The sequence below is a fragment of the Paramormyrops kingsleyae genome, chromosome 2 (genome assembly GCF_048594095.1).
Source record: "Paramormyrops kingsleyae isolate MSU_618 chromosome 2, PKINGS_0.4, whole genome shotgun sequence".
NCBI classification, from domain to species: Eukaryota; Metazoa; Chordata; class Actinopteri; order Osteoglossiformes; family Mormyridae; genus Paramormyrops; species Paramormyrops kingsleyae.
In genome coordinates, this window is record NC_132798.1 from 7,766,434 (window position 1) to 7,790,119 (window position 23,686).

The 23,686-nt window shown below is 51.9% G+C and overlaps 1 protein-coding gene across 1 annotated transcript; it reads left to right on the plus strand.

The window, feature by feature from the left end:
* The first annotated feature begins 2,033 nt into the window (after nt 1-2,033).
* Nucleotides 2,034-17,725, plus strand: disp3 (dispatched RND transporter family member 3). The gene is made up of 21 exons (XM_072704636.1): nt 2,034-2,784; nt 5,656-6,660; nt 7,562-7,781; nt 8,016-8,152; nt 8,456-8,590; nt 8,764-8,924; nt 9,272-9,411; nt 9,519-9,610; nt 9,806-9,967; nt 10,219-10,380; nt 10,504-10,656; nt 10,950-11,086; nt 11,347-11,510; nt 12,023-12,153; nt 12,430-12,611; nt 12,695-12,821; nt 13,307-13,452; nt 14,316-14,475; nt 15,296-15,409; nt 15,614-15,786; nt 16,085-17,725. Exons 2-21 carry the CDS (start codon nt 5,664-5,666, stop codon nt 16,436-16,438), a joined length of 4,047 nt encoding a protein of 1,348 aa, XP_072560737.1. The 5' UTR covers nt 2,034-2,784; nt 5,656-5,663; the 3' UTR covers nt 16,439-17,725.
* Nucleotides 17,726-23,686: the final 5,961 nt, after the last annotated feature.

Genomic DNA, 23,686 nt, shown 5'->3' on the forward strand with positions numbered 1-23,686 from the left:
AACCTCAGCATTTTTACCCTAAAATCATTATCCTTTAATTTTGCTTGCATTCTTTTTGTCAGAAGATGTTATTGGTTTTCCAGTATGTATTATGGTGCTATTCCCTCCTGGCAATGCATTTCGTGTTGAGTGGTGTAATTGCCTCAGTATCCCTATATTTTAGTTTGGGTGATGCGAGAGAATGCGCCCCCCCCCCCCCCTCCCAAAGGATGTTGGATCAGCCACTCCACTAATGGTTAACCTGGTAGCCTTGCAGTGATTCCGGCGACAGCGGGCGTAACCCGTGGGAGTGAGAGGTCACACGACAGTCTGCGAACCCGTGATTGGAGCATTTAGTCCTTTTCTTGTGGACACACAGGGGGGGGGTGATTTTTATAAAACACAACAATGCCCCAGTCAAGGCTAATATTTATCAAAAAAGAAAACGCAAGGGGAAATATCAAGAAATGCTTTAAGGAAAAAAAACTCAATGATACACGCAGAATTAACAGTAAACAAAAGAACAAAAGCGGAGACAGCTCTGTGTGCGGAGATAAGATACCTCCCCCTAGCCAGACCCCCCACCCGTCTTGGATTGGTTACTGGTTTCATCCCACTACGTCGGGCTGGGGTCAGTGTGGCCCCTCCCAGCCTATTAGACGCATTCCTCTCCCAGCATCCTCCTGCTGCCCCTCCATCTGCGGCCGCAGAGAAGCATGCGGTCGCATGTCATTAAAAGTTTATTCGGTTCAATTAAACCACAAGGCTGCTTCCTGGCCATTATGGGGATGCAGGGCGCCACTTAGACGGACAGGGACACCGGGGAAAGGTTTCAGTGCAAGAAAAAGGAGGCAGGCAGGCGTACGTTTCCTGGGGGTATCGGTTTGTGGGAAGGTGACCCACCCCCCCCGGGGTGCACTCGCATAGCGGGGAGGACAGTGGCGCACGGCGGACCCCCTCCCGCATGGCCTGCCAGCGCGACAATTAGCTTCTCACGTCGCATCGACCACTTCGCTTCATCCGCTCCCTGCCCCCCCCATCCCTCCATTACTGCCCCCCTCTCCCCAACCCCGCTCAGCCACACAGCAAGCGGCCTAATTGGAAATGCCGCCGGGAGTCTAAATGTCAGCCGCTTCTGCGCCGCCGCTGTTTAGCGTCCCGATAGAGAGGAAGTCTGCGGGCATCGGAGAGGGGGGCGTTAGGGGGGTAAACAGAGACCGGAGCCTGGCAGGTGACACGGGCATGGGCTGGGCGGGATCCCGGGACACCTGCACGCCTCACCTGGGCCCATATGGACCCGGGACTTTAAGAAAAGAACGGGCAGCTTGATTTCGCATTCAGCTGGAGACGCGTGTCTTGACACGAAAGCCCTGGAGGTGGGAAAGCGAGCGTGTTTGACTGAGTGCTGGACTGCAGGCCATCGCTTACGGCTGACCGCTGAGGTCCATGTCAGGTTTACGCTCTGCTGACACCCAGGGCCGCACAGAGACACGGCTGGACTCATAAAAAATGACACAGAGTACCACTCGTTCTCCAATTATCCACAATCGAACACCCCACCCCCCCCCCCCAGTGTCCAGGCTTCTGAAAGTCCTCTCCTTCATGGGTGACCCTGCTGATACCCAAACAAACCCATAACTCCCCCCCCCCCCGCCCCGACCTAAAGATGTTCACCCTTTCAGTGCCATATACATCCTAAGTAGCGACGTCACCATATGTTCTTCGAGCTAAAATTAGCATCATTAGCCATTTTGGCGACTGACGGCTGGCAGTAGCTGTGTGAAGGGCGGGTGACACATGGTAACACATGGTGACACATGGTGACACATGGTGACACGCACAGGGACGGACTTCCTGACGGAAAGCGGGCAGACAGTGTGGAGGCACAACGATCGTCACTGTGATGGACAGGCATGCAAGCGGACTTCGGTTTCACACCGACATGAGGACCACACAGCTGCCCTCTGCTGCCCTCTGTTGCTTGGGGCCAAAATAACCCGATCCGGCCCTCAATGCTACCCTGTCCAGCAGAAGCTTCCAAATGCATCATTTGTGCATTTTATTCCTCCTCCTCTTCACCTAATCTTCACCGTTATTTAATTACTTCGCTCCCCCCCTTTCACTGCTCCCTCTCTTTTCCCCTCATTTCTTTCAAATGCCGTGTTTAGACTATACCAATCCCTTTCTGCGAATAAGAGGGGGGACAGCGCTGCTGTCTGTCTGCATGCCGCGGCATTGCAGCGGGAGGCTGAAAGGGAGAGCAAAACTATGGGAAAACATCCTTGAAATCTTCTCCGTCCGCCTGGCAGCCGTCGGCGACGGAATCCGGTGCCGCCTCTGAGCTCTCTCTGAGGTTTGGGGTTATTCGCCCCCTCCCTCCCTGGCTTTTATTGGTGAGCCAGTCTGGAAAGGAGCGTGAACAAAGCAGCAGGAACGGAGAGGAGAGCCGCTGAAAGAGTGAAAGAACTGACACTCACGCCTGCTCGCTCACTCGCTCCGTCGCCCGGACAACCAGCAGCAGAGGAGAGAGCACGGGCAGAGGGAAGGAATAAGGGGAAGAAATGTAGAGAGTGAGCTGCTTCGCCTCGCAGTCAGCTCCAGAGGATCCCAGCCGAGAGCCTCAGAATAGCGCTCCTGCTCTTTTTGGACCATATGAAGGAGACCCACTTCAGTACACAGAGTTGAGCCCACGTCCCAAAACCGGCTTCGAAAAGGATCAGCGGCTGAGAATCCCCAAGGAAGACCAGACCGGTACCGGACATCCCACGTTACTTTGGACCCCCACCAACTTCTTGTCAGGGGCAGGTAAGATTCGTCGATTACCCCCCCCAGCCCCCCCCCCCCCTCACCGCTCTTCATTCCTCAGTAGTTTCTTTCGTGCACAACTTCCTCGCCAGACACACGCGTGTTTCAGCATAACAGACAGCTGCCGGTGGTCCGAACTTGCACACAAACACAATCCGTTGTGGGTGAGCGCTCTTACCGGCGCCAACGCGGCACTGGGGGACCAGCTTTGGAAAGATAAATGGGTTGGGGGCTGTTCCCTCTCCCAGTGACATGGACAGGGATGGTGGCAGATGATGGCTCTGATGGCCCACAGATGGGCTACTTTTCTGTCGATAAGCTGCAGGTCAAGACTGCCTGGTCTTCCTCAGTGGGGGGCAGTACGAGATAGAGCAGGCTGATGGATGCATCAGGCTGATGTGCACTGTGTGTATTTATGGGGGGGGGGGGTCCGTGTCTATCCATTCAAACAGTGACAGGCAGCAGCTCATCCATTAAAGTGTGGATTTCGGGTAGAGTCGGTGTGGCCCGTAGCGTTGTCCATCTAGGGCTCACCTTGTCCTCACTGGGACTGGCTTTTTCACACCTACACCTGGTGCAAGGCCTGCTTTTCCACCCCCCCACCCCCAAGTGTCTTGAACTTTCACCTAAGTGACTCAAGCTTTGTGGGGGTGGGGGGTGGGAATTTCAGATGTCTGAGTCTTCCCCAGACACATGATTGAGATTAATGCCCCATTAAACAGGCGTCCATGATTCTGTGAATTTACACCAAATTAAATTTGTGGGGCAGCAGGGGGAGTGAGAAATCCATACTGGAAAGGGAGGAGAGGGTGAGAGGGGATGAGTCTGGAGGAAGGAGGGAGGTGTCTATTTTTAGCACCTATCCATAAAGAAGGTTACGCACCCGCAACCTCACCGTAAAACGCTCACACACACACGCACAAGCACAGCTGATAATTATACGCAACCTTTGGCAAGTGACGAACCCCGAGTCGGGGGGGGGGGGCACGCTTGCCTCAGTGACACACACCAAGGGCACCGTGGCGGGAGGCGGACGTCTGCCGCTGTTAACACCACGGGACCCCCGCTTTCCCGTACAACCCGGCGCCAGATAATGGCAACCATCCATCTGCCGTTTCACATCTGACTGCATCTGATTAAATGCAAACGCTACAGATCTCAGCCCCTGCCAGGGCTCTGAAATGGAAAAAACACACACGCATGTGTAATATATATATATATATATATAAAATTATGATAAAGGCCCAACAGAAGCGCTAACAGAGGAGGCTGACCGTTATAAATTCTGTACGCCTCTCTTTGGTTCCCCTTAATGAAACCGGTGTCTCCATCGCTGTCGAATGGCTGGACATTTATAGAAGCCAATAAAAGCTGCTGGATGATGCCCCCCTAGTGCATGAGAGAGCGCTCAAATCTCCTGTGCAGATGGGCACGGAATGCGGGGAGCCCCCCCCCCCCGTGTAAAGGCTCCCGTGTAAAGGCCGCCTCGCACCCGCGAATCGCAGCGTACGGGGCTCGGCCGTGAGGAGCATTAAACAGGCCCTTGCATTTCCTCACCGTTCATCTGCACATACTCTGATAGACTCTCTCCCCCTCCGAAGGTGGGAAGCAGAACAGGATGTGAGAGATTGTGGGAGCTTTGCTTCCTTAGCCTGTAAACATGCCCCCCCATCCCGGCTGTGCTTCCTGAGTAATTAAGGTGCCGGCGAGGCCGCGCCTTTGCCAACACGGGACCCTCGTGCTGCATTTTCAGACCGTGCTACGGGTGTGCAAATGGCTGTTTGGATGGAATGTATTGTGCAGGCCGGGTAAGAATGGCACCAGCTCAGCTCAGTGTGATGAATGGTGTACAGATGGACCGGAGGCCTTGGCTCCCGCAGCCCACATCGCCAAACTCCGCCCCTCCTCAGAGATGGAGAACATCCTCTTATCCATTTATCGCAGGGAAAAGCAAAAGGTGCTTCACCGTGTATATCTACAGCCCAGAAGATGGGATGTGCAATGGGGGGGAGCAGGAGTTTCCGCCCCATCGCCATCCACACCCCCCCACCCTCACCCAGCCCACCTCACAAACACCTCCAGTTGAGTAATGAGTTTGCCCTCTGAGGGGCCAGGGGCAGTGGTGGCTCTTGGCTGGCAGACTATCCCAGCGGACCTGAATGCCATGCAGTTTTTTTCCACACTCCTGACAGAGTGGTGAGGGAAACCGGACCCTCCAGAATTACTGCAGAAGGGTGGTGGGGGGGGGGGGGGATTCCTCCTAGGTCCAATCTTCCCAGGCAGTTTAGTATGTCACAGGAAGTCAGCCAAAGCTCACGTGCGTCTCTGCGTTCCAAGCAGGATACCAGCGGCCCGTTAGTTCTGTAGAATCTTGTCATGACTGCAGAGCTTTGCACCTCTGACACCGACGGGCGAGCCAATCTTATCTGAGCGCATTTCACAGAGTTTAAATGCGCTCACGATGCACCGGGCGGGAGCTTACAGAGATCTCCCGTGGAGCACTCAGCGAGAGTGTGAGCGAGAGCAATTAGATAGCAGCTCGTACGCAGTCTCCGGTACGCTGTGCAGCGCATTCTAAACGGGAGCCTTACGGGGGACAGCCGTGGAGAAACAGATCAGCCTAACTGCAAATCCCTCTGGTCTAACCCCCCCCCACCCAATCACAAATAAAGCTGCCTCAAGGCAAGTCTAATGTACCCCCTCGTCCTTGTGTGCTAGCGACAGTGATCCGTCACCCTTTAACGAGCGTTATTTTCATGATTCACATTCTGCCGCAATGTTGACTTACCGCTGCCGTGCGCGAAGGTGCGGGGCAGACAGGTGGTGATTCAGTGCTGTGCCCCTGCGTGAGTGTTCCTCTCTGTGCCACAGGGGCGGCGATGGAGACAGAGGATGAGCCCTTGTTGCTCTTGGCGGACCCGGGTGTCACAGAGGAGGTGGAGGAGGAAGAGGGGGAGGAAGAGGAAGATTTCGAGGATACACCAGTTAGGTGTGATCATGTTGAGGACAGTGGGCTTTGGGGAATATGGAGAGCCATGGGCTGGGTGTATACTCAGGTCTGGGTGTGCATCCTGATCCTTGGGGCTGGAGTGTTGTTGCCCTGTGCCCTTTGTGCCTACATGTTCCTGCACTGCCCCCCACTGGACATCGACCTTTCCTACAGCGCCTTCGAGGTACGGAGCCACTCGTCGGCACAGCGATTTGATGCCCTCACCATCGCCCTAAAGAGCCAGCTGGGGTCCTGGGACAGACACAGGCGCGATGTGGGCAGCGTCGACACCCAGGCCCTCCGGGACTTGCTGCTTAAGCGGCTGGGCGGGCGAAACAGCAAAGGGCCCTTAAAGGCTACAAAAAGCAATCTGATGGCGGAGGGACTGGCGTGGAACACGACGGGGAATGGAGGCTCGAGGGAAGAGGCCACTGGGGTGAACAGTCATGAAACACACTCAAAGGAAAAGGGCATAGCGGGGGAAGTGCAGCAGCAGAAAGAAGAAGGTAAATCCGGAGACCCAGAGGATGATGGGGGACAGGGAAAGACTTTACTCAGGCTGCCTCGTTTTGCTGGGGGATCATCCTACTACCTGCAGAGTCAAGCCATGTGGAAGATGGAACTGGTGTTCCTGGCCCAAGGCGAGGACGATGCCAACATCTTCACCCCCGAGCGTCTGCGCACCATCCACCAGGTGGAGCGCCTGGTAGTGCAGCACCCCCATTTTAGGCAGTTCTGTTGGAGGCCCCTGGAGATTCTGAGGGACCTCCCCCTGGGTCCATCCTACTGCTCGCCCCCCAGCTCCCTCCTCTCCTACCTTTTCCCCAGTGAACGAGGAGGCAAGATTTACTATGATGGCATGGGACCAGACCTGGCCAATATCAGCGGTGAGTTACGAGCATGAGTGAGGGTGTCCTTGTCTGCAGTTATATTTCCTTCTTTGTGCATGTGTGTGTGTGTCTGTGTGTGTGTGTCTGTGTGTGTGTGTGTGTGTGTGTCTGTGTATTAGTTGGATTCAAAATTTATTCAGGGGAAGCAGGTGGTGACAGTGTCAAGAAGCTTGACTACCCTTGAGAAAAGTCTTTGCCCTGAAGGGCTCGAGGAAATACACCCAGTAGTGTAAATAGGCGAGAATAGCAACTTAAAGACATGCTGGGTACTGTAGATAAATGTATCCTTTAAGCAGCCAAAACCATGATAGGAGACAAGCTTCTGTTATGCTGATGGAACACAGTGCAAGAATGGGAGCAGCGTCACAAGATGCTTGCTGTGTTTGTCTCACTTGTATGTCACTTTGGACAAAAGTGTCTGCTGAATAAAAATGTGAAATGTAAATGTGCTGGGATGAGTACTGGGTGGAAGTGACTCCTGTGAGCAGGGTTAGCATGAGGATTGGGGTAAATTTTGGAAAGAATTTTGGTAGTAGGGTTGGATAAATGTTGCTAGGATGAGTGTAGGGATGAGTATTGTTATGAATTTTGGGAAGAATGTTGAGAGCATAGTTTGGACGAGAATGCTAGAGTCATGGGATGAGTACCGGGACGAGTACTGGGATGAGTACTGAGATGAGTACTGGGATGAGTACTGTGGTGCGTACTGGGATGAGTTCTGGGATGAGTACTGGGATGAGTACTGAGATGAGTACTGAGATTCATTTTGGGAATTAGGTTGGAGTGAGTCCTGTGATGAGTGCTAGGAGTTTGGTTGGGGTAAATGTTGGGATTAGTGTTGGCTATCGTCCCTCTTGAAGTGTGGTGACAGTGGCGGCTCCCGCTGCCATTCGTACAGGTGCCCTGAGCTTGGCCATCACCCACCCGCAGTTCTACTGGTACGTGGACGAGAGCCTGACGCCCAGCCGCCTGCGCAGCAGCCTGCTCCGCAGCGAGATCCACTTCGGCGCCCCCTTGCCCTCTTTCTTCTCCCTGCAGGACCGGCTGGACGAGCAGAAGCGACGCTTCCGCAGTTTCGTGGTGCAGTACGCCGACATCCTCGCCCGTCAGTCCACCAGGTCGGCCCCCAGCCCCTGGCTCCGCTTGCCCGTGGCTGCCATTTTGGAAACGTTGACAGGAGGATTTGCTTTGCGTGCTGCTAGCGTGTCGGGCTGGTATTTTTAGAGATGTGCAATTAAAACCGGCACTTTTGCTGGTATATGAGCACAGCTGGGAAGCTTATTGTACGATCATTGCTACGATTATTAAAGGGACCGTGACGGAGAACCCCCCCCCCCCCCCATCCTTATCAGCCAGGTAAAGGTGCTATACGGGGGTACGGAGCTGTTTGACGACGAGGTCAGGCGTACCTTCCACAACGACATGCTGCTGGCGCTGGTTAGCGGGGCCTGCATCGCCGCTCTGGTTTACATCCTGACCTCCTTCTCAGGTATACCATTCCATAGCTCCGTCTCCATCATCCATCCACCATCCAGCCCGCAGCTGCTGCTACTCAACAGTCCATTAACTACCGTGAAATATGCTGCACCTGTCTCGGCAGGATCATTCGTTGAAAAAGATTCACTGTGGTTTTTATCCTTGGAATATTTTGATGCATTTCCATGTCGAGATCTATTAACATAGTCGATCCACCCAGAAGCATCTGTACGGGCTGTCAGACTTTTCTTTTGTGGAGTGAGGTGGTAACGTGGGGCTCCCCCTTCTGGCCGGCTGCCCGTCTGTCTCCCTGCAGTGTTCCTGACGCTTTTTGGCCTGGCCAGCATCGGCCTCAGCTGCCTCCTGGCCCTCTTCCTGTACCATGTGGCATTTGGTGTCCGCTACCTGGGTATCCTCAATGGAGTGGCGGCATTTGTCATCGTTGGCATCGGTGAGTGCCAGTCCGTCTCCAGTGGCCCTTGGGGGATCCGCCTACATGGCTTAATCAAGCGGGGTAACGGTCCTCAGGGAATCAGGCAGGACGCAGCATATTAGAGCATAATCCTGTGCCCGTCCCCCCCGCACCCTGCTGTCCCCGTCTCCCCCGGACGCCCCGGTTTTCAGGAGTAGACGACGTCTTCGTCTTCATCGGAACCTTCCGGCAGGCCTTCCACATGACGCAGCCCCAACAGCGCATGGTCTATACTCTGAAAACGGCCGGCCGCGCCACCTTCCTCACCTCCTTCACGACTGCTGCTGCTTACGCCGCCAACGCCTTCTCGCAGGTACGGGGGGCAGGGAGCGGGGGGGTGGTGGGATATAGCATGGGGCGAGGGAACAAACATGCCCATTGTGATGAGACTGCACATTAGAATCTCATTTATTACATTTATTTTGGTGGTTTTTCCCTCAATGGGAAATGAATTATGTCGCATCAGGGTGATATGATATTGAGCGTGACCCCCCTGGCTGTTTTGATTTGCCTCAATTTTCACCCGCCGTTTCGGCGCCGTGGAGATGGGACACTCAGCGGCACGAGGGCCCACCGTGATGATGGCTTTCTGTGTGAGGAGCCGGGCCCCCGCTGAAGTGTTTCCCGTGTGGGTGTGTATGTGTGTGCGCTCGCCCTCAGATCCCGGCAGTGCAGGATTTCGGGCTGTTCATGGCGCTGATCGTCAGCTGCTGCTGGCTGTGGGTGTGCCTGATGATGCCCGCCGCGCTCGGCGTGTGGAGCCGCTGCCTGGAGCGGCATGAGGGCACCTGCCTGCGGCGGTACGCACCCCCCCTCCCCCCCGCACCGCCCAGCCCCGCCCCGCCCCGGCTGACACAGCGACCACCCCACACCGGCACCTCCTGATGTTTCCTCACTTCCTGTCCAGGTGTTGCCCTCCCCGTGGGCAATCAACGGGCTATACCCCCTTGTCAGACCAGGATGACGACGTCGCTCTCCTGTCAGTGGACATGGATTTGGGTGAGAGCGGCCATCTGAGATTGAAGGCCGTGTGATAAAATTGTCTTTTATTCTAGGGAGTCACTTAAAACATATAAGTAACACGTTTGACTGTTGATTACCTTTGACATTTAGATGTGCCGTTGCCAAGGAAAATGCTTTCAAAGGACTGCAAAATGGAATTTTTAGTGAGCACCCCCCTCCTGTCACGTACAGGGTCCTTTGATCCAGAGTCTGATGTCCCCCTGGTGTCACTTCAGGTGACATTTCCTCCCAACCCTAAACATGGCGGAGCAGGCATGGTGTGCTCTGGCCTGCAGGGGGCACTGCAGCGCTGGGTGGCCAAGCCTGTGGTGGAGAACCGCAGAGTCATTATAGGTCAGTAACAGCGCCTTATCCTTCTCTTCACCCTCTTATCTGCTCCAGTTACGGTTTCATGCACTTTTTCCAGTGCAGTGTTTCCCAACGCAGTCCTTGGGGACCCCTAGACGGTCCCCGTTTTCGTTCCCTCCCAACTCCCAGTACAATCCTCGAGGACTGGATTGGGAAACAGTGTTCTAGGGTAACAGGACCTTGGGTCCATAAACCGATTGCTATTTGGTACTGAGTGATGTTGTGCCGTCTTCCAGTTCTCTACATCCTGGTTCTGGTGGTGACCGCTGGGTTCTGCTGCCTGCTGAAGCCCGCCAGTCACGCCCCCCTCCTTTTCCGCCCCGACACCAACCTGCAGACGCTGCTGGGGTTGCGTAGCAACCTCAGCGCCCAGGGCATTTCCTGCCACACCTGCTCGGGTAAGCCCCCCCCCCCCCCCCCCACGGTCCCCCTGGCCGCCCCCACGCCGCACAGTCCGGCTCGGTCATGCCTGAACATCTCAGATCTATCCCCGTGTTGGTGACGTGTCAACCCCTCTTCAGGCCTCTTCATGGAGAAGCCACACTCCCTGCGCAGTGCGGCCCACACTGCGTGCCACACTGCGCCCGGCTCAGGCCCCGATGGGCACCACTTGAACCCGAGCACTGTGGTGGGACACACTGCGGACAAACACAGTACCAGCATCCACCAGACAGGTTGGGATGGAGGCTTCTTTGCACCTCCTGCTCTGGATAAACCGTTACATCATATGTCCTTTCACGGCGTAGCTTAAAAGCATAGCTTTTTTTATTATTATCATTATTTTTTGTTTTGAAGTTTTATTCAAACAGATATTTTTCCAAAAGGTTAATTTAGTCTCATTTAATCTTAGTGTAGTCCCTTAACCACGATGCCCCCTGCTGGGCATTGTGTTATATTGATTCAGCCACACTAACAGGCATTCAGTGGTCAGTGTGATATGGGGTGTGTCTCCCATTCCCTGCTACAGACAAGCTGTTCACCGTATACGTCTCGAAGCTGGAGGCGGACACCGGAGTCACGCTGTACCGCTTCTCCCAGAATTCCAGCGTGCCATCGCCCTGGAAACCGCTCACCCCCGGACAGGGGGAGGTGCCCTCCTTTCAGGTGAGCTGACCGCGGGCCGGTAGGCTGTTTCTGGGGTGGCAGGAAGGAGAACAGGGGCTCTGACGATGTCAGGCTGCCTCATGTCGGATCTGTAACTCTCTGCAGTGCATGACTGTGTCCCGCCTGCTGCAGTTTCAGTGAATTTTAACGGTAATGGCTGGGTTTTCCTCTGCCACTTTGCCAGTCCTTCACCGGACCTTGACTGCATCGCATCTCAAAAGCTAACGTGTTCCTTTCAACCTCAATCTTCCCCTGCTCAGGCTTTCAGCGGCCCCCACAGCAATTTCAGCACGCGCATGACGGTGTGCGCGGCCCACGCAGGGCGCCCCCGCTGGATGATCACATCGCAGTCCTGCGACACCGGCCGCGGCTGGGGGCCCGAGTTCAGCTTCTATGTGGCCTCGGCTGAGCAGATGCAGAGCAGGTGGGGACAGGCGCTGCTGCTGGACCTCCTTATATTCACACGGCTACAAGATCATTCTGGACTTAAAACAGCAATGCTGTAGTTACGACCTGGGAGGTCTATCCCACAAAGTTCTTTAAAAAATTAGCCCCAGGGCAGACGGGGGCATTCTGCGACACTACAAGCCCCCGGCAGCAGGCGATCAGGCTGACTGCCAGCAGCGGGTCTAGGAGCCTGAGGGCACACCTGAGAACCACAAGCCCCCCCACGAAGCATCCAGGCTCCACCAGGCGGCCGAGTCGCGTCAGATTAAAGTGTCTGTCGAGTAATTAAGTGACACAAATGAGGCTCGTGGATGGAAGTGACCCCCCTCGACGCTTCCGCAGGTCATCTCAGAGATCTGGGGCATTCTGATGAGGGCGTCTGTTAAATGAAGTAATAAATTAGAATATTAAAAGTGACACGTTTTAGCTGCGGGGCACATTAACCAAATGCCTCTTACTCTCTCTTTGTCTCTCTCTCTCTCCCCCCAGAAAGCTGTATTTTGCCCAGCTCAGACGCAGCCCTTACCCCAGCAGGGTGTGTGTGGCCCCCCCCGGCTGCGTGATCAGTGCTGGGCCTGACGGACCCACCAAGGGCTCCTTCTATACCCCCCTGGCTGCAGGTTTGCCACTCGCTCTATCTGCGCCGAGAAGCTTCAATCGCCACGGTGACCGTGCGGTGTCCTGCTTAGTAACTATTCAGGGTTTGCATATGCATGCGTTTGATCTTTTAGCATCAGATTACCCTTAACAGCCGTGATCTGCCTGTGCTGAGTTATGGTTATGAATGCCAAACAAATAAATAAAGCTGCAGAATAAACAGTATGTTAATTCGTTGATTAATCAGAGTCGGTGTATTCTGTGGCGGTGTATTCCTGAGGGCTTTCATCTTGTCCCAGCTCCAGACCCCAAGCCAATCAGTGCTTCAAAAACCTCAGGTTTCAACCCCTGCGGAGGGGGTGGATGTGGGCGGCCGGCAGTGCGCCCTCTGGTGGACACCGGTGCCATGGTGTTTGTGGTGTTTGGGATTCTGGGAGTTAACCGCACCCAGCGAGCCGACAACCACGTCATTGGGGACATGGTGAGGGGGGGGGGGGACACATGCAGACCAGGGTCACCTACAGTTATGCCCGTTCCCTTTTAATGACAGCCCTCTCCCCGCAGGGTAGTGTGGTCTATGACCCAGACTTTGACCTCTTCAAAGAGATCGGGCACCTGTGCCAGCTCTGCAAGGATATCAGTGCCAATGTGCACCTAGTCAAGCCTGGAGGAGCCCAGTGCCTACCCTCAGGTACCCCCCCCCCCCCTCACCCCACCCCTCCCCCAGAGCCGCAGTGGGTGGTTCTGCTACAGGAAGAGTCCTGCTGTTCTATTCATGACTGTGGTGCCAAACATCAGTATTAATGTGGCGAAGCGTCCAGCTGAGGAAAGGGTGTGACTGAAAGCTGTATGAGATGCTGCGGATATGAACGACAGCAGCAGCAACCAGGGGCGCTTGGGGGGGGGGGGGGGCAGTTAGGACGATTTCAAGGGCCCGTGAGTGACAGGAGTCCTAAAAAACATAATTGGATTGATCTGGGTTGGGGGCCTAGTATGATAGGCTTTCATGGGGCTGTAAATCTCTCGTGGCGGCCCTAACAAGATCAACGACAATGACGACAACAACAAGAATAATAATTATATTGCTGTTGTAGTTATTATCATTATTATTCTGTTTGTTGTCATTATCGTCATTGTTATTATTACTCTGACAGCCGGCGTTGGTCTGCCTTTCAGGAAACAGCCTTTCTTCTCTCCTACCCTTGCTTCACCCAAACTGCCAAGGTCTGCCTCAACCCAACCTGTTGCCTGGGCAACTCTCCCATGGGGCCGTGGGCATGCAGGGGGGCACCGTGCGCTGGCTCTCCATGGCCTTCGAATCGGTAAGCGCTTCCCCAGAGCGTGTCCTTAGATGATCTGCTTTAGTCACACATAAAGCGTTCCCCTGGCATCTGTTGGCACAGGGCACATCGTGGACGAGATTTTCTGTCGATACGAGGCGGGACAAGCACTGCAAAAAAACACCGAAGATGCACTTTAGTGAGCAGATAAGCCTTTTTCCGCTCAATTAAAAAAAGGTCATTATGAAAATTACCATCATCCTTTCGGCTTTCTCCATTTCCGCCTGTTTTGGAGACGTCTTAAAGCGTAACAACATTCCAGTGGCAGACTACACAAGCAAAGATCAAAGCCTGTGTGAATGGATTCCCCCTGTCAAGCTGTCAAGCTAGAACTGATTCAATTCTCAATTTTCAAATACAGGTGAAAGTCAACTAAAACAACTCATACTTCAATTACTTTGTTTATAAGTCTGGTTATACACAATCATGCCTTTAGGGTTGAGGGTTTAAATCCCACTCTGTGTGTCCGGAGGCTGCAGATCCTACCCTCACTGTGTGGAACTTTTTCAGATTGTATTTCATTAGGAAACCGGACTAAGACATACATTCAGGGTGACTGGCATGTCCAGATGGGTGCTTGTCCTGTAATGACCTGGCATCAAATCCAAAGTGTTCTGTGACCTTGTGCCTTAAGTTGCCTGGGATCGACTCACCGTATCGGATAACAAAACGAATGAATAGTTTAGTTTTTAGGAAGAATTATTCATTTGAGTATTGAAAATTGTCCCACAGATAGTCATCTACAAAGCTACAGCTCACCTGATTTGACAGGATTTGTTACTCTGAGTCTCGCTGCGTAAGGGTAGGAGAGAAAGCCGCTGGACCGGGTTCTGTTGCCTCCCCAGACCACCTACAAGGGGAAGTCCTCCTTCCAGACGCATTCGGATTTCCTGCAGTGGGAGTCCTTCTTACAGGAGCAGTTCTCTTCCCTCCCTGCATCCTCCGCCTTGCGCCATGGATTCCAGACCTGTGAACACTGGAAGCAGATCTTCATGGAGATTCTGGGCAAGTGGAGAGTTTTATATTTAGAAGGGCACTCCGTACGGCCCCATCCGCTGAAATCAGGGTTAATCAGCTACTCCGCGTGCCTGGCGTGTCGCTCGAATCTCACGCCTCCTTGCGTTAGCTGCTGACATCCCAGGCTCCCTGGGAAGAGCCAGAGTAGCGGTCAGCGGAGTAGGCAGGCTAATACAGGCCTCTCCTCTACCCGGATACGACAACGTTGATTATGTTTCATCACAAAGGAATCGACAGCTAATGACAGGGCCGATCTAGGCTGGGGATCAGTGTCTTACTGTATGAAATCACCCAAGAGCCCCTAGCGTTTCTGTTGAAGTATTTAAAATGCACTTAGCTTCACCATTTGAGAGACCCCCCCCCCCCCTGCCACCACAGTGTTATTAGTGCCAACATGATTAATGAAGTCTGCAACCTTGTTAAAATTCTGCTCAGTCTCTTAAAGCTGTACCTGGGCATCAAACATACTCTGGTGCCGTCTTCCCGACTGCCAAAAACTATCACCCAAAAAACGATTTGGCTAATACATACAATATTAATACAATAAGCGATCTGTAAAGGGTGGGTTTAGGGGACTAGGACCTGGGACTGAAATATGGCAGTGCCTATCATTGCAGGAAACCTGCGATTCGCTCGCCCCTCTCCTGCAAGCCGGTGAGCTTTCGATGGCCCACCGGGCGTTATGAGTATCGATCGCCTCTGCTAATCACCAAGCCACACAGGAGATTTACATAACCGCTGCCGTCTGCATTTTCACGCAAGCCTGAGGTCTGTCCTGCCTTCAGCAATTTTCATGCACGGTGTTCAGGTGTGGAGAGCGCCCTCTACAGTCTGCTGCTGTCCCTGGCCATCTGCATAGGCACTGTGTCGGTGTTCACTTCCCACCCTTTCCTGCTTCTACCCATCCTCCTCACCATTCTGGGTAAGAAGCGCCCCGGATCCGTTTGCGTGTAACTCTACACCAGCCTAAACACATAGCTGCATATTTACCTGTATAGCTATGTATTGGCCAGTATATTGCAGACGAGGTGCATTTTACAATGTTGCCAACCATTTCTGCACATTCGGTGATGACCTCGCTTACGCAGGTGCGTACCAAGCGGCTAATACTCTCGGTTGCCTGTAGGTGTTATCTGCCTGGTGGTGGCGGTCATGTACTGGCTTGGCTGGGAGATGGGGGCAGTGGAGGCCATTTCCCTCTCCATCCTGGTGGGCTCCTCCGTCGACTACTGCCTGCACCTGGTTGAGGGCTTCCTGCTGGCCGGGGAGACTGGCTCCCAGGCAGCCAATCACCACATGGTACGAGGCCCTATTCCCCGCCTTTCCCTCCCTGTCCTATCCCTGCCTCTGCCAGCCAGCAGCCTCCTTCTTTCAAAACACAGCACTGTGATGCTTTAAGGAAACTCACCCCTGATCCATAAGACATTTCACTGGTGATTTGGATCAGGACTGTAGACGCTGCCAAAAGACCCCTATTGTTATTCTAATGCTATTCCATTCATTAATGGGAAATTAGGAATCCAGAATAACAGACTAATAAATGAGGGGATTTCATTCTCTCTCTCTCTCTGTCTGTCTCTCCCTGATACATTCTCAGGACGCCTCTGAACTGCGGCAGCACCACACCATGCTTGCCGTGGACCATGTCGGCGTGGCGATCGTCTCCAGCGCGGTCACCACGGTGATCTCCACGGTGCCCCTCTTCTTCTGTGTCATCGTGCCTTTCGCCAAGTTCGGTCAGATTGTGGCCATCAACACGGCCGCCTCAATTCTCTTCACCCTCACGGTCAGCGCCGCCCTGCTGGCTACCTTGGGACCCGCGCGCTTCTCCAGGCCCTCTGGGGCCGTACTGAAGGCCATCGTTGCCGTGGTTGTGGCGGGGGCATTTGGGGCTGCACTATACTGGGTGTGGAGACAATTTTTGGGGCCGATTGCTTGGTACGCCACATAGCACTCTCCCTGGGGTGGGGGGCTCTAATGATTATGGTGAATGCTCCGAAGATGACTGCGGGGGTGTCTCACGACCGTGTATATTCCCATCATGGTACAATCAAGGCCTCCGGAGGAGCTGGTAGAAATTATTTGGTGGACTGAAAAAGCATATACCTTTTTTTTCTTAAAAATATAAGTTTGTTGTTTTGCTAGTTGCGTCAGTCTGAAGGATATTCCAAGAGCAATGGACAAGAGACAAGCTACTTTGAATTCTGTGAATTCGGTCTGCAGGGGTGATAAAGTGGCACGACCAGCTGGGTGTGGAGCCATTTACACGGACGCTGAGCGCTGACAGGGCCCCTCGAACGCCCTTCCCACGGATGCCGTAAGGGGTTTGTATTTTCACTTTAGTTATCGTTGCCTGCTTCTTCCTGCGAGAGGTCTTCCTCTCCAGAGTGGAATGAGGGAGACAGCATTTACCTGACAGACCAGCCCCCCCCCCCCCCCCCTTTCATGTTGTTTGCAGTCGTGTGACATTAAACAGCTTTGAAAGGGGCAGCGGCGGATGAGAGGTCGTGCTGGATCGCAGACAGATAAATTCCAAATAATACATCCGATAGCAAGGTCCAGCACTCTGATTTCTGGAATGAGTGACGCCCATTTTAACATGCTAGAAGTGTCGTGATGTCACATGCGGAGATCAGGGGAAGGCCTTAATGCTTCACAGCACCACTCTGTCACCACGGCGACCAGACCCATACCAACCTATGTGGAGTGGGGCACATCCTTCTGAAGACGGCGCCAAAGACTCCCTTCCTCTGGTCCAGCTGCGAATAGGAACACAGAAAGGACACGGGCCACCATCTTCTAGCGTATGCCGTCACCCTGAGAGTGATCGGATCCAGGCAGCCAGATCCGGTTGGACTGCGAAGTGGCGGCTAACTGCTGGAGCATCAGGCCCGGTGTGGCCCGTCCGTGGGAGGCTGAAGCTGACAGCAAACCCCAGAGAGCGTTACCTACATGTGCAGAGAGCTGAACAGGGCAGCATAGTCACATAGTCTGTGTTTAGTGGTCAGTTATGGGCAAATATATGTGAAACTAGATTTAAAAAAATGATTAAAAACAGTATTTTGAACGAGTACATTATGGATGTGTATTTACATCATGTCTGGCTGCTAAGACCACTTTAAAATGTTTGATATTAACGATAATTTTGATTGAACGCCTGATCCTGAGAAGCACATTGCAGTCTCCCGTTTTGTAGAGCCAATCATGCATCTAGTTGCTGAGATTTGATGAAATGAGATAAAACCAGGTCAATAAATACATTCTCTCGTTTGAGAAATGAACAATGTGTCGGCGTAAATCCTAAAAACGATCAGCTCTACACGCCGCTCGTGTGGTCCGCCGGGCCCAACAGTCGGCAGGGGGCTGACAGACACTCCCCAGCTGAATTCTGGGATTTTTCATCTCACATATGCCGACGTGGCCGTTCAGGTTAAGGGATTTAATCATGGCGACGGGCCTGGTGATTTATAGCTGCGGTTAAATGTTCTCCCGATTCCCGGTCCAGGGACCACATGGCCATCTGCTCCCCGTGGTTTCAGTCCAGGATTAAGTAAAACATCCCAGCCGCCTGCGAGATGGGTTAGAGCGCGAGGGGGGAACGTGCGTGACCAGCACAGCGTTACTGATGCGTATTATCATTCAGCGAAACCCTCCGTGGTACTCATACAAATTCAGAGCCGATTTGGATTTTCCATCCATCCATCATAGCCACTTAAGCCACGACACTGTCAGAATGAGCACGGAGCCATTCCTGGGATGCACATACACCAAGGAGGGGTGAGATGATTGAAATTATTATTATTATTTTTTACTTGACCATCAGCCACCACCATAGGGGACAACTGCATACAACACAATACCTGCTTGTCCTCTTCAAGGTCGTGGGGACCCGGATTCTATCCTGGAAGTTACGGGTGCAAGACAAAGAATTACCCAAGATGGGGTGCCATCCAGCTGCGGGGGGGCACTCACACGCCATAGCATGGGTTCGGACTGTGGGAGGAAACCCCATGACGACACGGGGAGTAAATGTAAACTCCAGACACATGGAGCCAGGGCAGAGACTCGAACCCGGGTGCTAGGCCCCAGTGCCCTGCTGTCCCTTAACCTGCCTGTATGCAACTGTCACAGACTCATACATACAGAGGGAAAGAAAAAAAAACTGAGATGAGCTGAACGCGGCAGGACTGCAGAAGAAGCATCCAGGGGATTCATCTCTGTGGAACAATGTTAATTATAGCGTGCATCATATCATTACTCTATCAATACGGCCAATCTACAGATATATGAAGTCAATTGAGATGACCCAGGCGTGTGTTTGTGTCCAGGAGATGCAGATGACGTCCAGATAAATGCTCCGGGCCACGTCACGCCTCAGGTGAGTCACATCTCAGTAGTGAAGAAATTTCAGTTGGTTCAAAATGCTGCCTGTAGACTATTAAGCAGCTCCAGAGCACATATTTCTGCTGTTCTGGCGCCTCTGCACTGGCTCCCAGTAAAATCTAGGATAGATTTTAAGATTCTTTATTATTTACTTATTAGGCTCTTAACAACCAGGCGCTGACTTATATCTGTGACCTTTTGACCCCCAACTCGGCAAATGGGACCCTCAGGTCTTCAGTTCACGGTCTTCTCCAGCTCAAAGCTTAACCCCAGGGCAGACAGAGCTTCAGGGGGCGTTTCTCCAAGGCTGTAGAACATCCTGCTCATGGACGTTACATCAGCCAGCAGTGAGGACCCACTTAAACAGCATCTTCTTGTACAGACGATCCATCTCTTAATGCTTGATTGTCTTTGATTCATTACCTGTGAAACAGTTTGTAACATCCATTCTCAAAAACTGCTACTGTTACATGAAGTTGGTACTTGTCACTTACTTTCGCCCATCAGCAACAGGGCTTCGGGAAGTGTGACTATTAGCCAGAACACTGCAGACGGGCCCCTCGCTGACATCATCAAACGCCGACGTGTTAGATAGCGGAATGCAGCTCAGCTCACGGGGACGCAGGGATAACAATGGAGATGAAGGCGAGAATACAAGTGAGGAGATACTGATGCTGCATCTTACACTGACCTACAGATAATCCCACTGAGCAGACTGCAGCACTGCTCTGAGTGGGGGGCGGGGGGGGGATTGTGCCTCAGTACATTCAATACAACCTGATCTCACCCCCCACCCCCACAAACGAAGGATTTATGGAGTTAAAACCGTGCTGCTAATGGTGTGATGCCTGGAAGTGTTGACTGCACATGGGAATAAGCCCATATTTTTAACAATTCCATGAAATTTAAATATTTAAAACTCCTATTTATGTTTAAACCACGAGCTCTGGAAGCTGAGTGGTTTCCCCGAGTCCCACATTCATCCCTAAAAATGAAAGGTAGTGGATCGAACGTCGGAATGCGAATGTACAAAAACGGTATAATGCCGGTTGTAAACCCCCCCCCCCCCCCCCCAATTATCAAAACCAGACAACAGAACCCCCTGGATCCCCTTAAATGGGTGGATGCCTCAACCCCCGAACACTCAACCCAAAGTTATGCCCTTGGATATGTTAAATTATATGTAAAATTGGACAGGGGGGCCCAAGGTGACATTTTGTCAGGGGGGTCAGAATTTCAAGCTGCTTCCAGGTCACGGGATGCAGGCGAAGTTAACAAAATGTCAAAAGCAGCCAGCGGACGCGTCCGCGTGACGTTCCACCTGCGCCACCGACAAGCAGGTGTTCCTTCTGCCCTCAGCCACCGACGTCTGAGGCCGTGTGCCGCCCTAGCAGTGCTCTGCGCTTCCTGGGCGGCTGCAGCTTCGATCGCCGAGGCTGTCGGCGATTTATGGCTGACGTCTGCCCTGTTTACGCTCCTCTGACTTTACACAAGATGGGCACCATCAATATTTTACGAGGCTCACATTGCCTCATCTCTTTGCTGCGTTTCCATTACGGGACCTCATTCCGCCTTGTATTAATAATCATGTTGCAACATCATGCAACAGCCGAATATAAACATCCTCACTCAGCCTCTTCTCCTACTGCTGCATCTTTTTTTTTTCCCCCACCGATGTCACGCATGACCTCCCCGGATGAATTCTGTGAAAAAACTCATCCATCTAGAGCTTTACAGTTTATCAAAGAAACCTTCCAGGACAGAAAAAGCACACAGCCAAAAAAACACAACACAAAACGAAAAAAAATGTAATAAAAAAACAAATTGCATCTTTGAATAAATTCACAAACAGTGGCATGGTAGAGTCCAAAAAAAAAAGGTGAGAATATTTTAGGAAACATCTCCAGAGCTCCACAAATGAAGAATGTAGGTCAACTCTGTTTTCGTTCATCAAATTAGGGATTGTGGGACACCTCAAATGCGAATGGAGCCAAATACGTCCAGGACTGCTGTTGTGAAGTTGCATGACTCAGAGAAGATTGCGACGTCCAAAACGGGCTTCATGTTTTCTCCTGTGACGTTATTGTTAATAACACAGTTGAGACAGAAAGTAATATGTCTGTTATATAGAAAATCAGGCTTTGTGGTCAGACTTGTTTTTATATAATAGCCTGTCACATTGCCCAAATGGACTCTTTAGAAAACCCTACTATGATCTCTCTAACTGTCGACTGGTGGGAAAAAAAACTACAAAAAAAATTAACATAAAAATTTTTCCAGCTTCAGGCTTTGCTCAAAAAACTGTCGTCATACATATTGCTAAGACGTACTTCCTTTCTTTCCCAAACCTACACGGACTTAATGTTTGTGAGTCCTGGTCCAGAAAGCTTCACACGTCACTATAATGCTATTATGCAACTCCGCTACATTACGAACAGGTCAAATGACAAACACAACCTTTATCGAGATCTCTGAAAGACCAAATCTGCTCAGAATTGGCCCAGACAACAACCAGTCAATCAGTGGGATTATACAGCCATAAATCCAGCAAAAACAACAACAAACAGGGCGTGACAAACCTTATGGAATTTACACCCACCGACATGTTACTTACCCTTGGGACCTTGTCAGTGCACACATTTAACTGGATACAACCAATAAGGGAAGAAAATACTGTAGCGATCACTGGAAATGGTTATCATGTCAAATTTCCATAGCTTAATCTTGGATGCATTTTACACAAGATTCGAGCAGACGCCTTTTTAGCAAATGCCAAGTTCAAATCGATATCCAGTAGACATAAAAAAAAAAGCAGCCTAATCGAGGAAACTGGAATAAAGGCTCCCGGTACCGCATGGTGAACGCAAGTCGGCGACTGAGAAATGCTGATTTAACAGTCGGGGAATATTTTTCCCCCCATGAAAGACTTGCAGGCAGTCAGCCAGCTTTCATCTCCACTAGTCAGGTACGCTTTGCTGCTGGGAGGGAAAGACACGCTCCTGGAAAGCTAAAAACAGATCTAGCCACAGAAAACACATCTGAATGAAAAAGATGGTGCAGGCCCCTTTCATCGCTGCCTGCTCTGTATAAGGCTGGTCTCCCTTGTATGCATTCACTTAGCTTATTATGAGGGAATGCATTATGTTTGCCTATTCAATATACATAATGTTTGCCCATTCACAGAAAGGCCCCCACCCTCATGACAGGGTCTATATACGCTAAACTGTTAGTGAATTAGCCAGTATTTCTCAGCCCAGTCCACGGGTACCCCCAGCCAGTCCACGGGCACCCCCAGCCAGTCCACGTTTTTGCTCCCTTCCTGCACTCCGCCGGACAGTCCACAAAACCTGGACTCTCTTGGGGCTCCCAGAACGGTTTGAGAAACACTGCGCTGGTACAGCTGACTCGCAGGTTGGTTAATTGGGGCTGATGGTGAGAGAGCGGGTAGTTAACGCTGGGGAAATGGCCCTATTAGCACGGGCCCTATTAAACAGCCGGCTGATAAAGAGCCGTTGATCCAGCCGCTTCCCGTATCGGCTTATCCTTTGCAGGGCTGCGGAGCAGTGAGCCTGGGGCCCTGAAGGTAGGAGACGCCCTAAAGGGATGTCAACCCGGCACTAATAATAAATAACAGCGGGGTTAGGGAGGTGTGCTGCCTCAGTGGGGAGCACAGCAGCCTCACGCCCCCGGGGGTGTGGGCTGATTCCCATTCCGGCTGTGCTCGTGGAGAGTTTGCAGATGTCTATCCGTGGGGGGGGGGGGGGGGGGGGCGGGGGGGAGGTTCTCTCGGGTCCCTGGGGGATTCTGCGTGGGACGCGTCCCTGCCTTCAGCTTCCCAGGGTAACTTTTTTCCAGATAATTTAGTCGATAAGTGCTTACAGCGTGCAGAGAGACAGGTAGATCTTCAAACTGCTCATCCCTGTCAGCGCTGGGAGGGGGTCTTTAATGGAGCTGAACAATATTGGGAAAATTCACATTGTGATATTTAATTGTCCACAATAAATATTGCAATAGTTATAAAACGAACAAGAAAATACCAAAAAAAAAATACAGCCAAATAGAATTATTATCTACCACCAGAGTCTGTCTTGCCATGAGTTGTGTCAACAAGCTCAGAGCTGCACCACCCAAACACTTCTGCTCAATGTCTCCATGGGATCTGAAATATTTCCATAAAGCAAAAGACCAATGTCATTTGATGACCAGGGGTCTGTATCACAAAGCTGGATCTCTTGCAATGATGGATAACTTGTCAGATTTAAGTCAGTCTTGGGTAAATGTAATTGAACAAAGATATAGTCTATTTATACTGGGGTAAGTTAAATCCAACAAGTAATCTGGCTATCATTTCGTGACACAGGCCCCAGAACTTGTTCGCTTCTCTCCTCCTCCTCACTCATTTTGTTAAATTTCTCACAAACACTCCACGCTGTCTGTGAGTGAGTCTGACAGCAGGGATGAGAATGATTTTGATTGGCTCAGACAGCGCATGCAGAACTCACGCAAAAGCAGGAGTGCTATACTTCACTTTTTTTTTTTTTTTAAAAAAACAAACTAGGTAATCTTGAAAACGAACATCATTCGAATTTCAAGCTTACCAAGTTTTGTGTTTCTTTGAGTAAATATGTTTTAGCATCTAATTGATGGTCTTAACCCAGCTGTCGCAGTCCTTGTGATGTGACAATTAAATGTGCATGACATGCGATGCCGATATTAACATTGCATGTCATGCAGGCCTAGTCTTCAGCCTCAGACAACATAAGGGCATGAGGCAGGAGTTCACCGTGGATCGGATGCCATCAAAGGGCATGTACAC

Bases quoted from the DNA above. Each gene is read 5' to 3' on its own strand.
- disp3 (XM_072704636.1), top strand. From the start codon at position 5,664: ATGGAGACAGAGGATGAGCCCTTGTTGCTCTTGGCGGACCCGGGTGTC. The intron at 11,511-12,022 runs GTGGGGACAGGC...CTCTCCCCCCAG, and splicing joins GCTGAGCAGATGCAGAGCAG to AAAGCTGTATTTTGCCCAGC. The intron at 13,453-14,315 runs GTAAGCGCTTCC...TTGCCTCCCCAG, and splicing joins TCTCCATGGCCTTCGAATCG to ACCACCTACAAGGGGAAGTC.